General features: G+C 42.7%; 1 protein-coding gene across 1 annotated transcript in view; it reads left to right on the plus strand.

The window, feature by feature from the left end:
• Window positions 1-22,376, plus strand: part of LOC311225992 (dynein axonemal heavy chain 7-like) — a gene marked incomplete at both ends in the record, with an annotated part of 810,419 nt that overhangs the window by 682,692 nt on the left and 105,351 nt on the right. The window contains 5 exon segments of the mRNA XM_084311374.1: window positions 3,575-3,701; window positions 11,289-11,483; window positions 21,538-21,630; window positions 22,024-22,071; window positions 22,073-22,201. Coding sequence (XP_084167500.1) covers window positions 3,575-3,701; window positions 11,289-11,483; window positions 21,538-21,630; window positions 22,024-22,071; window positions 22,073-22,201 — 592 coding nt within the window.

Below are 22,376 nucleotides of genomic sequence, written 5' to 3' on the forward strand. Positions count from 1 at the left end.
TATGGTTAGTAGTAGTTGTGTTATTTTTGTTTGTGTGATGTGTCATCTCCTAATTTTGCTTTTCTTTCTCTTTTTTCCAGATACCACTCATTCCCCTGATTGAGCTGATTGCACCTGCTTCGTACACCTGTGGGCAGTCAGTGGAATGAGGGGATATAGTCTGGAGAATGACACACACACGGGGCGCCTCATTTGAATCACTGCCACGTTCCAGAGTGGAGTGAGGAGGTTGCCCTCTCGCCTAGCTGTAGCTGTTGGAATGATATCGTGTGGCTTTCTCTTTGTGTCCCATGACTGGCACAGTTACATTTATATTATTTACTAAGTGTTTGTTTGTATATATGTATGTCTTGTTTGTCCTCCCCTACCCTTTTCCCCTGTGCATTATGGTGGAGGTTTCAATCCCTATCACCATAAATATATAATTTACTATTTGGAAAACGTCTTGTGTTGTTTCTTACTTGCTCGGGACGGTGCTTAAAGCATCCGCTGGACGGGCTGGTTTTCATGTACAGCCCGCTCCAGTCATATTCTATATGGTCATTAGACCTTTGTACATGACAGACCCATAGCCATAATTTAAGATATAGTTTAAGCGTTCGCAAATATCCCTGTCCTCCCATTGATTAAAGCGCTGGCCTACAAGCCCTAATTTGGTCACATGGGCGTGGCTCTGAATGAGTTAATTTGTACTGAATAAGGCCCTGTTTAGACGGAAACGCTAGCAGGTGAATCCGCAAAAATATTTTTTCGGATGTGCCTTTTGTTTATGCGGCAACAGCGTTTTTACGGGGTGAAACCGCAAAAAAGTGAGACCACCTTCCAGGGTGGAATTCCTAGAAACGATAAATTTTTGCGCTATCATCTAAACTGTCAAACCGCATAAAACGATGACGAAAGGGTTGTCAAGGCTCTCGTTGCGCGTACTGCTTACATCACAGGCATGCGCCAGTAGCCTAGAAGCGTAAACAAAGCATGTCTGATTCTATCCATGGCGATCACCTGAAGGCTACATTGGCAGTACTTTTAAATACACAAGAATCTGTCCCGCGGCTATCACAACTATTAGTGACTGGACCCACTGTCTGTGAGTGACTCTGCTTTGGTCCAATCACATTCCCCCACCCACAGTCTGCGAATCAGAGGCAGAGTAGGGCGGGTCTTCACAGCACGTCTGGTTGTCTCAACGACCTGAGGCGATCTGATTGGCCACTGACGTTTCTGGTCATGTGACATCTGCGCCAATCGTGTGACAGCGGGGCTCCGTCGTCTCGAGTCTTTCAGCCTCGTCTGCACGCAGAATTCCATCCCAAAACACTAGTCTAAACGCAAAATTTAAAGTGAGACCGCAAGACGACTTTTGCGGTTTCTGTTCAGACTCTCTCCGTCTAAACGTAGCCTAAGACATCATTTTTCATTGGTGGTTTTTAATCTTGTGTAATTATTAGTGCTGTCAATCGATTAAAATATTTAACTCAATTAATCGCATGATTGTCCATATTTAACTCGTGATTAATCTCAAATTAATCGCATTTAAATTTAAAAAAGTTTTTTACCTTAAACAGATCTTTTTCAAGTTCCAAGTTTTAATACTCTTATTAACATGCGAGTCAACAAATGCTTTCTTTATGCAGCGATTTAACACAAAAGGATGACCCTCATGCATTGCAAATTTGCATCAAATTCAAAACAGAGTGATGCACAAAATAACTTAAACGAAAATAATAATTTAAAACAATGAATAAAGTGTGCATGAAATAATAGGGGAAAGAAAACGTTAGGAACTTGTTACATTCACCCACACAAAGGCTGAGTAATCACACCCCCCCCCTCTCTCTCTCTAACACACACACACTCTCTCAGCTCTCTTTCTCTCTTGCCCCTTCCTCATCTCTCTCACCCCCTCTCTCTCTCTCTATATCTCACACACACACACACACACACACTTCAGAAACAAACATAGTATCAATGAGAGCATCAATAATACACCTGAGTGAAGTCTAGTAAAAAAAATTTAAAGATATTATTATTATAATTTTCTTTTTAGTTAATCTTGAGTTAAAAAAAATAGTGCCGTTAATAGAATCGGGCGATAACGCGTTAATACCGCGTTAACTTTGACAGCCTTAGTAATTATCCAAGACCAAAGCCAATTACTTAGCAAGTATCTACTTAGGTCTTGTTTACATTTATTAATGATCTTATTTTAATATATCATCTGTATTGTTAGAAGTTTCTGCAGTAAAGATAATCTTATCTATTGTACTGTTAACATCAGAATTGTTTAGCTGTATGAGGTATTTTTTTACGGCCCAGATATCTAGAAACAAGGAAACTGGTGATAATGTTGTGACAATCAACCACCCAGATACACCAGCCACATGCTGTTGTGGCAAGGTGGCTGAGGTATTTGGGTGGTTAGGGTATCTAGGTGGTTGGGGTATCTGGGTGATTGGGGTATCTGGGTGGTTATGGTATCCGGGTGGTTGGGGTATTCATGTGGTTTGGGAATCTGGGTGGTTGGGGTATCTGGGTGGTTAAAACTGGTCATATGCGTATTGTTTAAGAGTAATTTGACATTAGAGATATATATATATTTTTTTATCAATTTTTTCTCCTTATTTTTCTATTTTTCTCCCATCCCAATTTCGCCTCGCCAATTCTCCCTTCAATTCTCCCCTCCCCTGTCTCGAACGTTGCTAGACTATGCCTCCCACTGGTCGGCTGAAGTGAGGACCAAGCCTTGCATCACGTGTCCCCTCCGGTACACGAGGAGGCAGCTGTCACATCTTTTCACCTGTACAGCACGATCTCTCAGTGGCGAGGAGTAACGCGTGGGAGTTTCACGCTGCCCCCGTTACTTCCTGATACAGGCGCACCAACCGACCTGTAGGAGTCGCTGTCCACAACGTCCAATCCCCACCCACCAGCTTTCCCACCCCTAACACTGCCAATTGTGTTAGTATGAACGACCAGCCAAGCTGGTAGCAACGCCGAGAGCTGGGCTCGAACCCAGCATATCCTGTGTTAGTGGCGAGCGCCTTGCCCACTGCGCCACTTAGCCGCCCACATTAGAGATATTTTTTATATTAGACCACGTTCGACACATATTGCTCTCAATCTGTGGAAAGTTGTTCACCTAAAGGAAACTCACCCCAGTAGGTCAGTGATTAATTCTGTGTGCTTAATGTTCACTCCCTCAACATAGTTAATTTTAGAAAGGTCAAGCTCAAACCAGAAACGTTAATCATTGTGCTGTGTGTGTGTGTACGTGTGCCCCCTCCACACCTATGTGGGTCTCTACTTTCATGAGTTTTCTACTCGTACACATTGAAATCTAGTTCAAACGAAAAGTAAAAGTAAGAACTAGTTTTATGTAATTAGAATCCTATTGTAACTGTATCATTACAGTTCCAACATTTTACCAGGTTCAAACGATTCTAACAGAAAGCGATAATGCTAACACTTATACTGGTATGGTTGTGTGTGTGTGTGTGTGTGTGTGTGTGTGTGTGTGTGTGTGTGTGTGTGTGTGTGTGTGTGTGTGTGTGTGTGTGTGTGTGTGTGTCTACAGACTGCAGATCCTGAGGGACCACTTCACCTACTCTCTGTACACCAACGTGTGTCGCTCGCTGTTTGAGAAGGACAAGCTGCTCTTCTCATTCTGTCTCAATATCAATCTGCTCATGCACGACAAGCTGGTGGGGACACACACAAAGACATATACACACATACTGTATACATACATACATACATACATACATACATACATACATACATACATACATATACATACATACATACATACATACATACATACATACATACATACATACATACATACATACATACATACATACATACATACATACATACATACATACATACATACATACATACATACATACATACATACATACAAACAAACACACACACACCCAGGGCCGCATTAACGACCGGGCCGTCCGGGCCGCGGCCCGTGGGCCTCTAGTGGTGAGGGGCCTCCAAAAAAAATCTTTTTTGAGGCCCCTCGTCACTAGAGGCCCCAACATTTTTTAAATTATTTTTTAACTTTAATATTTTATTTTTTTGAAGGCCCCTCGTCACTAGAGGCCCGAAATATTTTTTTGTTTATTTTTCTACTTTTATAAAAAAAAAATTGGAGGCCCCTCGTCACTAGAGGCCCCAAATATTTTTTATTCTTTTTTTACTTTTATTTAAAAAAAATTTGGAGGCCCCTCGTCACTAGAGGCCCCACATTTTATTTTTAATTTTTTTCTTATTTTGGAGATCGATGTCATACTGTGACACTGAAATGAAAACATATTTCATCAACTAAAATATTTAGTCAACAAAAATATTTCATCAACTAAAATATACAGTACGTCACACCCTGCCGTCTGCAAGTGGCTAATCTTGAGTATTTTTTCTCCTCTTCATAAGAGTTTGAGGTTTTCCGTTTGAGGTAAAAACAGCAATAAAAAGTCAAAACTTGCATCTCCACATCCCAGCCCCGACGCCTGAATACTTTTACCAACGGATTTCCAGTTTCGCGTTCTGCGCTCTGATTGGCCACTGACGTTTCTGGTAGCGCCAATCGTGTGACGCCTCTTTCTTTCACCGGTTAAGCTTAGGCACTCTTTCGAAGTTGGTTAAGGTTAGAGTTTGTCTTAGAGCACCAGCTCTAAGTATGATTCCATACTCTAACCTTAACCAACTTCGAAAGAGTCGCCTAAGAAACGTCAGTCAATATTTCTATTGTATTTTTTTTCTTTTATACATAGGGATGTCCGATATTATCGGTCTACCGATATTATCGGCCGATATCGGCATTCAAATGTGATATCGGAAAATATCGGTATCGGAAATTAAGAGTTGGACAATATCGGTATATCGGTATCGGTAAAAAAGCCAACATCGAACATACATACATACATACATACATACATACATACATACATACATACATACATACATACATACATACATACATACATACATACATACATACATACATACATACATACATACAGCCCTACCCCACCTAATAGACAGTCCCCTCCCCATCATATGTATATACTCTCTGTCAGGATCTATGGGTAACAGTACTGTATATTTGCATATCATATATGTCACAAATGTAACAGTACTATATACCTGTATGTCATGTATGTCCCTATGCCATAAATGTCATGATGTCATATATGTTGTGCATGTCATACATGTCACTATGAATTGAAAATGGGGGACCCTGATGTAAACAAGACAAACGTCTTTCTCTGGTCTGCATCCCCTTAACAATTGTGTGTATTGAGCCGTACAGTATTATTTGTACCCATTCTGCAATCTGTTAAATACAATTTTCATTAATTCATTCATTCACAGACAGTAACACAGGACAAAAACACATTTCAACCCCCTCCCTTCCCTAATTATAATTTAAATTGACATTCACGTAAAAGTAAGCTTACTATTCTAATATTATATTCTTGTCTCCAAAGTGTGTGCATGTTTTTTTTCTTCATGAGGATGGCGCCATCCCCCCATCTAAACATGATGTGTTTCTTTTCTCTTCTTGATTGATTGATTGAAAACTTTATTAACAGATTGTAGAATGGGTACAGTACAGCTCAATAATTGTTAAGGGGATGCAGACCAGAGAAAGTCTTTCGTCTTGTTTACATCAGGGTCCCCCATTTTCAATGCATCATAACATATATGACATACATGACATACAGATAGACAGTACTGCTACATCTATACATTTATGACATACCAGATTTGCAAATACAGTACTGTTTGTGATATGAAAAGAGTCCAGAAAAGAGAGTATATACATTTGACATAGAAACTGTACATTGGAGGAGGTTGGGTAGGTGGGGGGGGGGGGGTGGGGGGGACTGTACATTGGAGGTGGTTTGGTGGGTGGGAGGGGTGGGTGGGGGACACTGTACAACTGTACAAGCAAAACTGTACATTGGAATATTGACAAAACCATACTTGGTCATTTACTGTACATTGGAGGGGGTTGTGTTAGGACATTTACAGGGGCCAGTTTCGAATTGCAGTCTCCCGTAGGTGTTCTTCTAGAGCAGGGGTGGGCAATTATTTTTCCCGGGGGGCCGAATGAGCAACTGAAAATATGTTGGAGGGCCGGGCCAAAATTCCAAACTCAATTATGCATAATATACATTTTATTTCTATATAAAAAGCAGTAAATGGCATTGTTTTGACGTGTATGTTATTATTTGGCAATTAAAAGGTGAGGTTAGCTTTCAAAAATATAATTTATTCAAATAGAATTTATTTCCAAAATGATAAACAAAATGTGAAACATTAATAACAAAGGGCATGTATGAAAAAGTGCTATACAAATAAAGTTATTATTTTGAGTTTCATATACTATTGAAACAAGGATTTTCTTAGCTTTCTAAAGACATCACATCATCTTATAGCCAAAATATGACATGTCACTGAACTGTGTAAAGAAAAGTGTCCCAGTTTTGTAGCCTTTTTTACTTTACATGCCTATATTAAACATTTAATGTTTTCAGAACTGTGCAAAAAAAAGAAAAAAAAATATCAAGTGTCCCATTTCACTTGTTATATTTCCACATTTTAGTGTTCTTCAGTTCTTTTTTTCATTCAGTGTGAGAAATCCAGTCTCTGTTGAGCTTTAACAAGTCCATCAAAGTCAGGTTGCATGTCTGAGGTGGAGATGCGAAGCACAGCTGCCAGATGTTCATCAGTGAGAGAGGATCTGTACCTGGACTTGGTAAACGTCATGACTGAGAATGTCTGTTCACATATGTAGGTGGATCCAAAGAGAACCAACATCTTCTGAGCATGTCTCCTCATGTTTGGAAAGTTCTCCTCCTTGAGAGCAGAGTAGAACTCTAGCAGTGATGCTGACTTAAAGTGCTCTTTCAGTAGTGAATCAGACTGCAGGTCAATGAGTTCAAGCTGAACATCAGTGGGTGCACTATCAACACTGCAGGTAAAGGGAGAGGAAACCAGCTGCATTTCATCCTCAACCTTTTTGAAATCTTGAAAACGCCTTGAAAATTCATCATGCAGTGCTCCTAACATGGATGAGTACCTGTGCCGGTCATCAGCTGATGGTTTGACTTCTTTCAGGGTTTTCATGTGTTTGAGATTGTTGCTGCCTAGTTGCCTTGAAATTAATTGCAAATAAAAAAAAATGTAATCTACCTACCTCAGTTGTGAAAAAAAAACACACTTTCGACAGTTTTCGGCTTGCCATTGCCCCGACTGCTTTGTTGTTGAATCAAGTCAAATCCTAGGTAAGCGTATACTGTACGTGTGAACGTTGGCATGAAAAAAAAAAATGTAAAAAAAATAAATAAAATAAATATATAATTTTTATTTTTTTACTTTTATTTTTTTTAATTATCATGTAATCTTTCGCGGGCTGGTCAGAATCATCCCACCGGCTGTACAATGCCCAGGTCTGTTCTAGAGTGTTTTTGAAAGTGGGTAGTGATTCACATTCCTTTACAGCTTTGGGTAGGGCATTCAACATTGATGTGGCATAATTGCGAAACGTGTTTAGTCCCTTGTTTGAGCCGAATCTGGGTTTAACATGATTTGTGGAGCTCCCTCTGGTGTTGTGATCGTGGTATTCACTGACCTTTGGGAAGTATTTTGACATGTACATGGGTACCTTGGTTGTGTAGTGTATCTTGTAGACCAGGCCCATTGCAAGTTGCTGTACTCTGTCGTCTACTCTAAGCCATCCTAGGTTGTCAAAGTGGGCAGGGGTGATCAAAGTCATTTTTAGCTTGGCCCTCAGAGCCCACCACTTCTATATATTCTATATATTTTTTAAAGTGACATATAAAAACGCCACTGTGCGTGCGTGCACGTGTATGTGTGTGGGGGGGCCTCCACAAGAATCTGGCCCAGGGGCCTCTGAAGTCTTAATCTGGCCTTGCACACACCCATGTGTAACGGATATGTGCCGCGATAGTGTGACTACGGCACATAGAAGTGTGTAAAACTCACTCCCCAGAGGCAGATAAACCGAGCGCTTAGAGGGGAATTCCCTTCTTGGCGCAGCGGTTTGCTATACTGGCCCCGGAGCAGACGCTCGGGGTTCGACTCCCACTCGAGGCATGGTCGAAGTTTCGTGACGGGTACTAGGACGTACCCGTTATACTGGTGCCGTGACCCGGATGCCTTGGGTGGTGTGAGTTTAGGGGGGGTGAATGTAACGGATATGTGCCGCGATAGTGTGTCTACGGCACATAGAAGTGTGTAAAACTCACTCCCCAGAGGCAGATAAACCGAGCGCTTAGAGGGGAATTCCCTTCTTGGCGCAGCGGTTTGCTATACTGGCCCCGGAGCAGACGCTCGGGGTTCGACTCCCACTCGAGGCATGGTCGAAGTTTTGTGACGGGTACTAGGACGTACCCGTTATACATGCATACATTTTCATTTAACCTTTATTTATCCAGGAAGTCTCATTGAGATTCAAATTTATTTTTCAAGAGAGACATGGCCAAGGTAGCAGCATTAGGCCTACACAATAATTACAGACAATAAAGCAGAAAGATGTTCTGTTCCCAACTCTGTACGAGCCACGGCAATATTATAGAGCATACATACACACACACCAGGATCCAGGCACATATTAAGCAGCGATCCACAATTAAGCCTGACTCTGGCTGGTCAGCCAGTGGAACAGGTAAACGAGGCTAAGTTGCTTGGCATGGTTCTTGATTCTGGTTTAAAGTGGACAAAGCAAATTGACAGTATCATAACAAAAATAGGAAGAAGCATAGCTGTGACAAGAAAATGCACAAAGTATTTAACACCAACCACTTTGAAAGAAGTCATATCCAGGCTCTGGTTTTGTCACATCTTGAGTACTGTCCCGTCATATGGTCACCAGCAGCAAAAACACATATACAGAAACTACAAATAGCTCAAAATAAGGCTGCCAGACTAGCTCTCCACTGTTCAAAGCGCACTAACATTGGATTTATGCACAGAAATGTATCATGGCTTCCGGTTGAGAAACGTCTGCAATCCCGTCTCATTACTTTTCTCAGAAATGTTCAAGTTGTCAAAAAACCACAGTATTTTTATGATCATATAGTTTACATAAGAGAAGAACATGACCATATGACCAGACAAGCTACGTCAGGCCATCTACTGGCACCTAAACCCAGAACAAATCTACTAAAATGTTCTGTGACTTACAGAGCTATCATGGAATGGAACTCATTGCCAAGCTACTTCACTGAAATAGAATCCAAAACCACTTTCAAGAAAAAATTTAAATACCATCTACTAACAAGCATGCACTGAACCCTTATGGCATAGCGGTGAAAACCAATTGACTGTTAATTGTATTTATGTTGATGGCAGTGAGTGCTGCTCAGGAAGCACTATTTATTTGATTTTAATTATTTGATTTTAATACTTTTTACTAATAAATATCTTGTACAATATCATCCTAACTGAGAATGAGATTGTTAATGATGTAATTGATGATGTAATTGATGTTGATAATGATGTAATGTATTGAATATTGTTGTAATTGTTGTAAGTGCCGGACCCCAGGAAGAATAGCTTTTGTCAAGTGCAAAAGCTAATGGGGATCCTAAATAAACATAAACATAAACATGTAAAATCACACAGCATATAAAATCATAACAATAAGACAACAAGGCGAGACAAAAGTAAGGATAACAAATCAATCAACAACTTGATTGGCAATGGTTGGAGATCAAGGTTTTAAACTCTGCAACAGAGGGGAGAATCTCAAGCTTTAAGGACTGTTGGAGTTCATTCCATGAGCTAGGGGCATCATAGCAAAATGTAGATTTACTCTGTTCCGAGCAAACGCCTTCAGGACCAGCCAGTCACTAGAACGGGTTCCATAGGTTCCAAAATTATTCCAATAATGATGTAGTATAAGGAGGTAGCTTTGTTGTGCCTCTCCATCAGAGAGGACCAACCAACCTTCTCATAAAGGACACAGTGATGAGTGTCATATCTATCATTAGTGTTGAATCTGAGAGCAGAGTGATACAGTAGACAGAGTCCAGGGATTTAAGGGTTGAGGCCGCGGCATGCCTATAAATTACATCACCATAGTCCAAGACTGATAAGAAAATTGCTTCGACAACTCTCTTCCTACTAATCAAAGGAAAGCTAGATGTAAACACAGAGTGAGAATAGGGGGAAATAGCAGAGATAACAGGGTCACTTCATATAGTGACCATTGTGTTCATAGACTCCTGTGGGAGGTTAAAAGATTTGGATTAGATTTGATTTAATAAGGGTCTGTTAGGGTGCTGGCATGTACCTGCACAAAATGGTGCAAAAAAACATAAGCGTCCAGGGAACAAAATAAGTACCAGCCAACCGCCAATGGCTGGTAAAAAATCTGCCTGGCTGGTAGTTTTTAAAATCTACCAGCCAAATGGCTGGTAAGTCAAAAAGTTAAGTTTGTTCCCTGAGAGCAGAGCTACACAGCAGTGCGCCTATTTTGCGAGCCGAAATAAGTCTGTGGTTTTTTCTTCTTCTCACAACGGGTCAAATGCATCTAACATGCATTGCATCGTCGCCATTCCTTTATGCCCACATCGCCCGAAATGAACGTTATGTTAGCGTAAGCTAACAAGCTAATCCTGATCAGCGGCAGAGCCATAGAGAACAGCGGACAGTGTGGACTGGGGAAAGGGAAATGGGGGGGGGGCACTCTCCCTTTCTCTGTGTGTGTGCGTGCGTTTGGAAAGACGATGAAGTCACTAGTCAGGACTCAGGAGAGGAGTATATTGTAGTAAACTGAGGATTACTGAGGATGCACAGATAATGTTGATATTCAAATATAAAAAGGTTTCGAGAGGAGTGGAAGTTTGAAGACAGACTAGACTACAATATGATGCGGGGGTGGTGAGTTGAAACAGTGTGTGTGTCCCCGACCCCACTTCTATGTTTCAATAAATTATTTGCATTTAAAACTATTAACGCTGACTCATTCCTTCAGTCCACTCAAAATTATGCTAATATTCCTTATGTTGTTTATGATATTAATTGAAAATAGCATATGAGAGTATTATATAGTAATAATAACACATGGCGATATACTAAAAAGCTATCTGCCTGGCTGGTAGTTTTTAAAATCTACCAGCCAAATGGCTGGTAAGTCAAAAAGTTAATTTTGTTCCCTGTAAGCGTCTGATTGAAGTGGTAGGTGTTATCCACCTCATTCATACCAACCTCAGAGATTGAGCCCTCTTGACCTTTTTGGCTAGGTGGATGAGGGCGAGTGGAACTTCCTGCTGACGGGTGGCGTGGGCCTGGACAACCCCCACTCCAACCCCAGTATCTGGCTGCCCAAGAAGTCCTGGGACGAGATCTGCCGCCTGGACGAGATGGAGCGATTCAGGGGCCTGCGCTCTGACATGGCCCGCCTCAAGGACCAGTGGGAGACGGTCTACGACAGTCCTGTGAGTCTAGCAGGGCGTGGCTGGCTGCTCTGGCTTCTGGCTCTGGCTCTGGCTCTGGCTCTGGCTCTGGCTCTGGCTCTGGCTCTGGCTCTGGCTCTGGCTCTGGCTCTGGCTCTGGCTCTGGCTCTGGCTCTGGCTCTGGCTCTGCCTCTGGCTCTGGCTCTGGCTCTGCCTTAATCTCTGGCTCTGCCTCTTCCTCAGGCTCTGCCTCTGCCTCTGCCTCTGCCTCTGCCTCTGCCTCTGCCTCTGGCTCTGCCTCTGCCTCTGCCTCTGCCTCTGCCTCTGCCTCTGCCTCTGCCTCTGCCTCTGCCTCTGCCTCTGCCTCTGCCATTGGTGGAGGTGTCTGTCTAAGAGTGGTGGGAACATGTCTTTGTGGGGAGTTAACAGCAACCCCCAGCCAAATGCTGGTATTTACTGTTAAGTTTGGTCTTGGCTGGTAGGTTTGTCTAATGTACTTGCCACTATGGCAGGTGATGCTTCTATTATTTGGGGGTTATGTCCACTTTAGAATAGTGAAAGTACATTTTGGAATCCAACAGCCACCGTGGCACCTGTGTGTGAGTGCATGAGTGGTGGATATGATGCTATGGCTGGTTTCCTGTAGAGTGAGAGAGAGAAAGAAAGGAAGATAGAGAGATGGCTTGGAGGCAGATTGACGGACAGGCACATATGCCCCACCCCTGCCACACACACACACGCACACACACACACACACACACACACACACACACACACACACACACACACACACACACACACACACACACACACACACACACACACACACACACACACACACACACACACACACACACACACACACACACACACACACACACACACACACACACAGACCATCTTTGAATTATAATCAGCAGAATCAAACACAACACTTTTATCTAATTAAACCTAGTTTGTTCCAGTTGTGTGATTTCTGTCTTTTCAATCATGATGCCACAACAGCTGTTCAATCAAGGACACACATGCGCACGCACGAGCACACACACACACATACACGCATGCACGTGTATGCGCACACAGAGACACACATCACACGCACACACACACACACACACACACACACACACACACACACACACACACACACACACACACACACTCACACAATAATCCTATCTCTGAATTATAATCAATGGAATCAAACAAAACACTTTTATCTAATTAAATCTGGTTTGTTCCAGTTGTGCAATTCACATCTATTCGATCTTGGTACAAGAGCAGCTGTTCAATCAAGGACACATAAACACACACACACACACACACACACACACACACACACACACACACACACACACACACACACACACACACACACACACACACACACACACACACACACACGCACACACACACACACACACACACACACACACACACACACACACACACACACACACACACACACACAGAAAGTCCCCCAGCGAACTTGGATAGGGTAGGTATTGTGGTATAATATGTCCTCATGTAAATATATCCCCCTCCCCTGTGTTCCCTTTACCTGTGCCCCCCCCCCCCCCCCCTCTCTGTGGAATAAGACACCCCCCTCCCCTGTGTCCCCCAAACCTGTACCCCCTCCCCCCCATCTGACCTATCAAATGGGACCACACACCCCCTTTGTTGAACTATAAAGGGCTCCTCCCGACCACAATAGGGGCTTCTTACCTGGGTAATTTCAGCTGATCACCTGGGGCGAGAGCCTCAGCCATTCTCTCTATGTATTCTATCTGTTTGGTTAATAAACCTTGTTATTATCCAAGCCTCGGTTGACTGAGACATTCTTCATCAGGATATCCACAAATATCCCACAATTGGCGTCTACGAACTTGTGACAGACTTTTTGCGTCCTCCCGGCATGCTGTATCGTTTCATCTATACAGAGAAAAGTGAGTATATAGACTGGTCAACCAAAAATGTATGGAAAGGAATTGAAACCTTCCCGCTTTTCTCTGTGCCAGGTGAATATTACAGAATGTTGTCAAATATTGAGATCATGGCTGAGTAGGAATAATGTGCATTAATATATCTGATCTGTATTGAGAATCGTTACCAGGGCGCGCGTGCACCTGGGTCCTTTATCAGGCGGTTCTGAGAGGATGGGTTATAGTGCTATTCCCAAAAGTTTAGGCACAAAGGTTGAAGTGCTATTCCAGGTCGAGTCGGAGCCGACCAAAAGTTAAGGCACACAATACAGGTTGATGGATTGCTACCCCAAGTCTAATTCAGACTAAAATATAGGCAACAAGGCAAGAAACGTGGGCTTATTAGATGTGATATCCTTGAAAACGCTACTCTGTTAAAAAAAACGTTCTGTGATTCCTTTGCAAAGAGGCGGGAAGTTAGGACCGAGAAGCTGATGGAATCATAATTAGAAATTACCAGAGTAGCGTCATAATATTCATTGTTTCAACCTCAAACTAAGCTCACAATCTTTTCCATTCCTGAAAACGATGTATTTTGGATTAAATTAACCAATTGATCAATACAGATAGCGGGAAGATGATCACGCGATGTCCTAGTTAGTACATGATTACGCGATGTCCCGGGAGTACGTAAATGTACATTAAACGGGACATCAGTCGCGGAAAAGTACATTAAACAGGACGTTAGTCGCGGGTTAAGAGGCCGAGAGTATGATTAAAAGGTATATATAATCTAATATATCGCTGGTAAATTTCGAAGTCAGGTTCGGTCGTTATGATTTTAATAACGATGTGTAGTTATATATCAAGGGTATGAATGCCTTGTCGCAACAGATGTTGGCCGACTAAACGTACAGCGATCCAATACAGTCAGATATACACACACGTTAACTTATATGTATTAATGTTTGTGTGTCTGTTTTAAGTCTCGTTTGTATGTGCACAAGTATTATAGGACCCGTCGCGTTGCTTTATTGAGTCAAGAACCGGCTGCGGATAGCGCGACGAGCATTGGGAGACGAGTTACCGTTATACAAAGAATAACATTGAAGTGCAGTTCACGGGAACAAACTAGGATAGTAATTTCCGGATTCCGCAGAACACCGGCCCACGGGAACAACCATTTGGGGAAGTATAGTTTTATCGTTTCAGTTTGTTTACGTTTCACATATGCACAGGCGCGTTCATTCGGTAACAAAACGCTGGTATAGGAATTCCAGGCTATTGAGAGCTCGTGGAAAAAATACTGTATGAATTGCAAAGCGTTATTTCCGAGGCGAATGAGAACACACGAACGTCGCATGGAGCAATGACGTGACGCTATGCGCGCCGTGAAGTTATTATTTTATATTAAACTATCCATAAGCGAACGTAAAGTGTAATGTACCCAAGGCCAAGGGTGCGTGAAATCCACGTGTAGTATATGTTTTATTTGTATATATATGTGCGCGCTGCCATTGGAAAATGTTGAGTTGCAGTGGCGAGATGCAGGTTGCACCATCCCAGACCACCGGAGAAACGAACCGAACATTGCAGCTTTCCCCGGTGAGTATGAAAATCATAAATATAGATGCTTTGATTGATTGATTGAAAACTTTATTAACAGATTGCAGAATGGGTACAATACAGTACAGCTCAATACACACAATTGTTAAGGGGATGCAGACCAGAGAGAGACTTTAGTCTTGTTTACATCAGGGTCCCCCATTTTCTATGTATCAGGACATATTATGACATACATGACATACAGATAGTCAGTACTGCTACATCTGTACATTTATGACATACCAGATTTGCAAATTCAGTACTGTTTGTGGTACACAACTATCATCTCAGTTACAGTAAATTACAACTATCTCAGATCACTTGAGTGTTTATGTTGCTTTAATTTACACATTATAAGTCACATAAAGCTAATTACAATGTCTGTTTCAGAATTATAATACATCTGTGGGCGTACCTTGTAGTCCACATAAACAGCGTTAGATTAGACTTTATAAGCTTTCAATGTTGAAAAACTTGGGCACAAACAACATAGATCATGTTTAAAAGTAAGATGTTTAGGTTATATTCACTTGAGTTAATGTGTTTATCTAAAGAACCAATGAAAGATAACTAGCCCTTTCCATTGTAAGACATTTTAAACATGATTCAAAATGTGTGGGTCCACATTCATATGATGCTTGTGTACATATGCGATATGATTGATAAATGATAACACTATCATTACATCCAAGAACGGGATGGATGAGATCTAGCTAATGTTTGTTGAGCACACAGACAGTCAAAGAGGATTCACCCAGGTCTTAGAAAAGAGTGGAAAATTAACATGTGTTTGTATTTACAGATCTGGCTCTGAGGCGAGATGCAAAACAGTGAATGACTACACCCAAATTGTATCACAAAAGACAGAAAATCCAACAATTTGCATGTCAACCGAGAGACAGTGCAGAGCTGAGAGACAATCGATTGACCATTTGGAACAAATCTACATCCAAAACACCCACATGTAAATTTCTTCAGAGTGGGCACTTGGGAGACAAAGCAATGCAAATGCCTGCACTCGTGACCACAGACTTGATGAACTCACCTGGCGGTGGATGGCAACAGAGAACCACTTAATTAACATGAATTAGTTACAGATGATGAATTTGCAGTTATGAAAATCTACCTAACTCCCATACTAACAATAACTAACCAGTCGTTTTCATCATCTCTTTTCAAAAGGCACATGAATTAGAGAAGTGCCAGAGATGAAAGATTAATGATGAAAACAACTACTTACAATCCCCTCCTTCTATTCTCTGTTTATAACCAATAACATGCATGACTTTCCTTAGACTATTCTTTTAACAACTAATACTTTCCATGACTGCAAAATTATCAACCACCAAAATTGCAGCACAATTATCTAAATGTACAAGATATCAACAACATTGATCATTTAGCTGACACTTTTATCCAAAGCGACTCACAGGTTCTGTACGACAGGACATCAGGCAAGGCACACCTCTATCAGCTGAGTAACAATGGTCATCAAAGTGTTGAGTGCTACAGTGTAGATTAGTTTATTAGGACAAATGCATGACAGTAAGGTTAGTTAGGGTTAGATGATAAGAAATGATTGTTTTTCATGCCAAATTAACTGGCTACCTAGATTTTATGTTTTTTCCCCATGCTATGCTATGATGAGCCACACTGAGATGTGAAGAACAACCGAGAAGTCATGGCGAGGTAAGTATCTTGAAGAAGCACACCATCGTACGAGGCCTGAGGTAAGATCAACTTCAATTTAAGACCATCAGAATATGAAGACAAGGAGCTATTTTATCTGATTCAAAACTTTGGCCATTCATTTACAAATTTTATTTAAAGCCTAATGCTGTAAGATCTAGTTAGATACAAAATCTGATAAAATTGTAGTGAATGTGACCTTCTTGACGTAAAGAATCACTGCTAATGCAATTGGCTTGCATTTCCTATTGTCAATTAAGTGATTTTATTTACAATGAATTGAATTAATCCCAAAATGATTTTCCACTTTAGCAGAAAGGCGTTGAATCATTTATGTGAGGAGTTTTCTAAGGCAGTGTTTATCACCCTCAGATCACGAATTGATGAGAGGACAGGACGAGTGAGACGACGCGTGACCTGAACCACGAAGCTGCGGACACAACCAGAGGCGACGACAACAACCGTGGGAGAACCATCCAACCCAGCCCACAGACATCCCCAAGAAAGTGGAGCAGAGGACCACGAAGGAGACTGACCAAGGAGACACTGACGAAGAGGAGATCAACCTTTTGACGGCCTCCACCCCGGCACTGCATGACCACGACAGACCGAGATCAAGACGGAGTCTAACGTGGCTCTGTCGGACCACGGCGGGGAGCTGATCGTGGAGTCGGACAGCGGGATGGTGATCCACGAGACCCACGGCCTGGAGTGCAGCGAGTGCGGCGAGATCTTTGGCAGCATCGCCGACCTCCACCAGCACTTTGAGATCCACAAGGACATCAACCCGTACATCTGTGTCCACTGTGGCGAGAGCTTCGCCGTGGAGACCAGCCTCAAGCAGCACATGAAAATCCACACGAAAGAAAAGGCGTACGCCCCCACCGGGGTCGAGATGGTCGGCAAGGGCGTCATCGACGCCTTCAACCTCAAGTCTCACCAGATGCCGGAGAAGCCCCATCAGTGCTCCGAGTGTAGCAAGAGCTTCGCGGCGGCCATCTCTCTCAGAGAACACATGAAGATGCACTCGGATGACAAGCCGTACAAGTGCACCCAGTGTAGGAAGAGCTTTGTACGCAGGAGGCATCTGAAGAAGCACCAGGAGCTCCACACACGCGAGAAGCCGTACACCTGTGGCCAGTGCAGTAAAGGCTTCACCACATCCTCCAACCTGAAGCAGCACCAGAAGACCCACGACAAGGGGGCCGGGGACAAGCCCCGTCGTAAAGGCTTCGCCACCGCGTCCAGCCACAAGCAACACCAGAAGACCCACGCCGTGGGGGTAGTAGGGGACAAGCCCCATCAATGCACACAGTGTGCGAAGTGCTTTGCAACCGCGGCTAACTTGAAGGAGCACCAGAGGGGGGTCCACTCGGGAGAGAAGCCGTACAAATGCAACATGTGCCGGAAGAGTTTCGTTCGCAAGCGCCACCTGAAGAAGCAAACCCATCACCTGCAAACGGGAACTGAAGTCCCCGACCATCAAGGTGGATTCCCATGACAAGATTGTCATCCGTGTGAGAAAGAGCGTCCTACTGACTAGCCACTACACCGGCGGGCCCTCGCCCTCCATCAAGTGGTACCGCAATGACGAGGAGAGGACAGCGAAACCAGCACAACACATTCAAAAACGCCCGCCCCCTCGCCCCTCTAGTACCGCGATGACGAGGAACGGGGGGGACCAACCACCACGTTCAAGAACGCCCTGACCACCATGTCTCTAGGCCTGATAGGGGCCAAGCGTGAGCACAGTGGCAGACATGTGATGGTGGTGGAGAACAACATAGGCTGCAGGAAAAGACCACTATAGTTGACTGCTACCGGTGACCCTTGACAAGGTACACAGGGAGCGGACGGCGACCTCCTGTAGGCCCCCTCTGAATGAACGACGACCAGTGAATGTTCCCGACTGCATCGTCAAGAAGAGACATCATCAGAGACCTGTAGAACAAGATACTTCTGAACACACATTGTCCACATTGTTATGTATGTGTTGGCCCTGCCACACGACAGACCGAGAACAGATGATCAACACTTCACAGCAACTGTCAGATTCACAAACAAGAACTGTTTCACAGAGTTCATATGTATCTGGAAAATTATTGACTAGGAATATGATGAAATACAATCAGTAAGATTGCATTAACCAATTTTATAATGACAATGAGAAATGATCACAGAGTCACATTACAAAATGGTATTGTTAAACAGGGCAGAACCAGTTGGATTGTTCCAAGACACCAAGTTTGTTTTGACCATTGATAGTATGCACCACAGAACAATGCATAACGATTATCATAATCACCTTTTATATTAACCACTAGGTTAACGGTTTTCAATTTTATTTTGACACATTAGCCACTAAGGTAATGTCTATTGTATATATTTATTTAATTTTTATGTGTTACTGTTTGGCCCTGCCACACGACCGACAGAGAACACCTTGTCAACAACGACGCAACATCATTCAGATTAATACCTTCACAAGCAGGAAACTTTTCACACAATTGTATGTATCTGCAAAACGATGAACTAGGGATGTGATGAAAAGAAATCAATGAGAAAACATTAACAATGGTTAGTAATAATGAGCTAAAATGTATTGCTGAAGGAAGAAGTGACCACATGATCACATTACATCACATTAGAATTACTTAGGTTACAAAATTGTATTGTCAGACAAGAAATAATCAGTTGTTTTATTCTCTCATAGAAGAGGACATGCAACGTTGTTTTGCACCTGTATGGTGAACCATTGATAGTATATGCACTAGAATTACATACAGAAGCGATGCATAAGACGTTTTATCTCCTCATTTATAGAGAAGAAATGGAGAAAATTGCCTGATTCTAAGTAAAAACCAACAAAGCTGAGGCAATCACAGATGAAAGTGACACTCAAACTCAGATTAAATACAACTGGATCCTAAGTAATTTCATCAAGAATCATCACAAAATGTGCAAAAAATATATATATATATTTGTGAACAGTTTCCCATAATCAATCATGTTAGTTTTATTAACCACCAGGTTAACGGTTGTTAAAATGTTTTTGTACACATTAGCCTTATGTGTAAATCCGATTCCTAATAATTATGAACACAATTTTGTTTTTTCACCCTGTGCACTCTGACCACACAGACAGTGCATGTATTTAATTGGTTTATTACGATGCCTGTATGCACAACGATCACATTAGCTCCCCAGAGTCACGACATGAACGACTGAAGGTATGCCAAGATATTTGCACAGCGATAGCTTCTAATGATTATGTTAATTGTTGTTTGATATCAGAGATGAGGACCACTCATTGATATAGGTATTTTGAGCGATTAATAAAAGAAAAGGGTGATATCTATTCCCACATCTCTGATATCAAAATAACACAGACCGCAGTCCAGTCGATCATGTCATGAATCATGTATGTAAATAATTCTATTAATCATGTATGTAAATAATTCTATTTTTAAACTATTATCCCCACTTTTACCTGTTCCAAACAATCCTGGTATATTATACATTAATCTCACCCACATTATAAGAAAGAAAAGTGAGTATTGTGGTATAATATGTCCTCATGTAAATATATCCCCCTCCCCTGTGTTCCCTTTACCTGTGCCCCCCCCCCCCCCTCTCTGTGGAATAAGACACCCCCCTCCCCTGTGTCCCCCAAACCTGTACCCCCTCCCCCCCATCTGACCTATCAAATGGGACCACACACCCCCTTTGTTGAACTATAAAGGGCTCCTCCCGACCACAATAGGGGCTTCTTACCTGGGTAATTTCAGCTGATCACCTGGGGCGAGAGCCTCAGCCATTCTCTCTATGTATTCTATCTGTTTGGTTAATAAACCTTGTTATTATCCAAGCCTCGGTTGACTGAGACATTCTTCATCAGGATATCCACAAATATCCCACAGTATATTGTTCTCAGCCAGACGTTCCTCTCACAGAAGCCTAGAAATAATTCCAAAAAGTGTCCTGCATTATCCCCACCTCCTGCCAGCACACTTGTTCCACACATTAACCAACCATATCTCTATATCCCCACAACACAGTATCTCTCTGTCTCTCTTTCTTTATCTCCCTCTCTCTCTCTCTCTTCTCTCTCTCTCTCTCTCTCTCTCTCTCTCTCTCTCTCTCTCTCTCTCTCTCTCTCTCTCTCTCTCTCTCTCTCTCTCTCTCTCTCTCTCTCTCTCTCTCTCTCTCTCTCTTTCCTCCTGCCCCTTGCTAGGAAAAAGAAAAGTGATGCCAAAGTGCTTCCATTATGTCGGAGGATAACCTGATTATGGTGCCACGCAGGACGGTCCCCCCTCCAGGCATCTCTGTGCCTGATGAATGGAAATGGCTGTGAATTCCCTGGTTATAGAGATCATTAAAAGAGTGCATTTAGTCATCCTTGCGCCAGGCTGCTCCGCCGGCCACGCCTACCTCCTCGCCTGGTGGAACCCGTTTGTTATTGCATCTGAGAGGTTTAATGCAGGAAATAATGAGCCAGTGAAAGATTATTTTGGCATTTCTGTGGCAAAATTAGCAAGTTACTGTCCAGTTGGTAAAAATACAGTACTCTATTTCCAGACATAGAAATGACTTACTACAGAAATTATAGGCCTACAAGAATGAAATGTTGTACAATACAAGCGTATTAAATAAAAGCAAAAGACTTAAAGGGGAATGTCTTCTTGGGAATTCACTTGTTGACCTCTGCAAGCCTAATCACATATTCCTGTGTGTGTGTGTGTGTGTGTGTGTGTGTGTGTGTGTGTGTGTGTGTGTGTGTGTGTGTGTGTGTGTGTGTGTGTGTGTGTGTGTGTGTGTGTGTGTGTGTGTGTGTGTGTGTGTGTGTGTGTGTGTGTGTGTGTGTGTGTGTACACTCACAGAACCCCCACCAGACTCCCTTTCCTGATGAGTGGCAGGGAAAACTAGGCCAGTTCCAGAAGATGCTGGTGATTCGCTGTCTTAGACCTGACAAGGTGAGGTATCACACACACACACACACACACACACACACACACACACACACACACACACACACACACACACACACACACACACACACACACACTCACACACACACACACACACACACCACACATGTTCCTCTTTGACCTCTCCCCTCTCATGGAGGAACCATTTTAGGTCATAGCTATGATTTGCCAAAGAAATGGATCTGACTGGATCCATAGTTCCTCCCACACGAGAAACTAAACATGTTGAGAAAACTCTTCTGTGTTGGAACTTCAGGTAAACTGTAAACTGTCCTCATCAAAACCTGGCGACGTGCTACAATTTACAAGGCATGTTTAGGACGGTGAGACTAGCGTTGACCCCATTTTAACCTGATCCACAACCCCTCATCCCATCAGGTCATTCCCATGGTGCAGGAGTTTGTGTCGGACAGCCTGGGGACCTCCGTTCATCGAGCCTCCTTCCTTTGACCTGGGCAAGGTGTTTGCCGACAGCCACTGCTGCGCCCCCCTCATCTTCATCCTCTCCCCGGGGTCAGACCCCATGGCTGCTCTGCTCAAGTTTGGGGACGAAAAGGTATGGAGATACTGTGTCACATTTGAATCCCATCGAGTAAAGAAATAGTCTATAATGGAATGGGGAGTGGGGGGGGGGGGGGGGGGGTAGTGGATTATATACAGATATAGCCAGGAAATAAGTACCATTTTGATTGCATGATTGTGGCACTATTGTACTTGTGTTCCAACCTGGA

This window comes from Notolepis coatsorum (assembly GCF_963971535.1).
Source record: "Notolepis coatsorum genome assembly, chromosome: 3".
NCBI lineage: Eukaryota > Metazoa > Chordata > Actinopteri > Aulopiformes > Paralepididae > Notolepis > Notolepis coatsorum.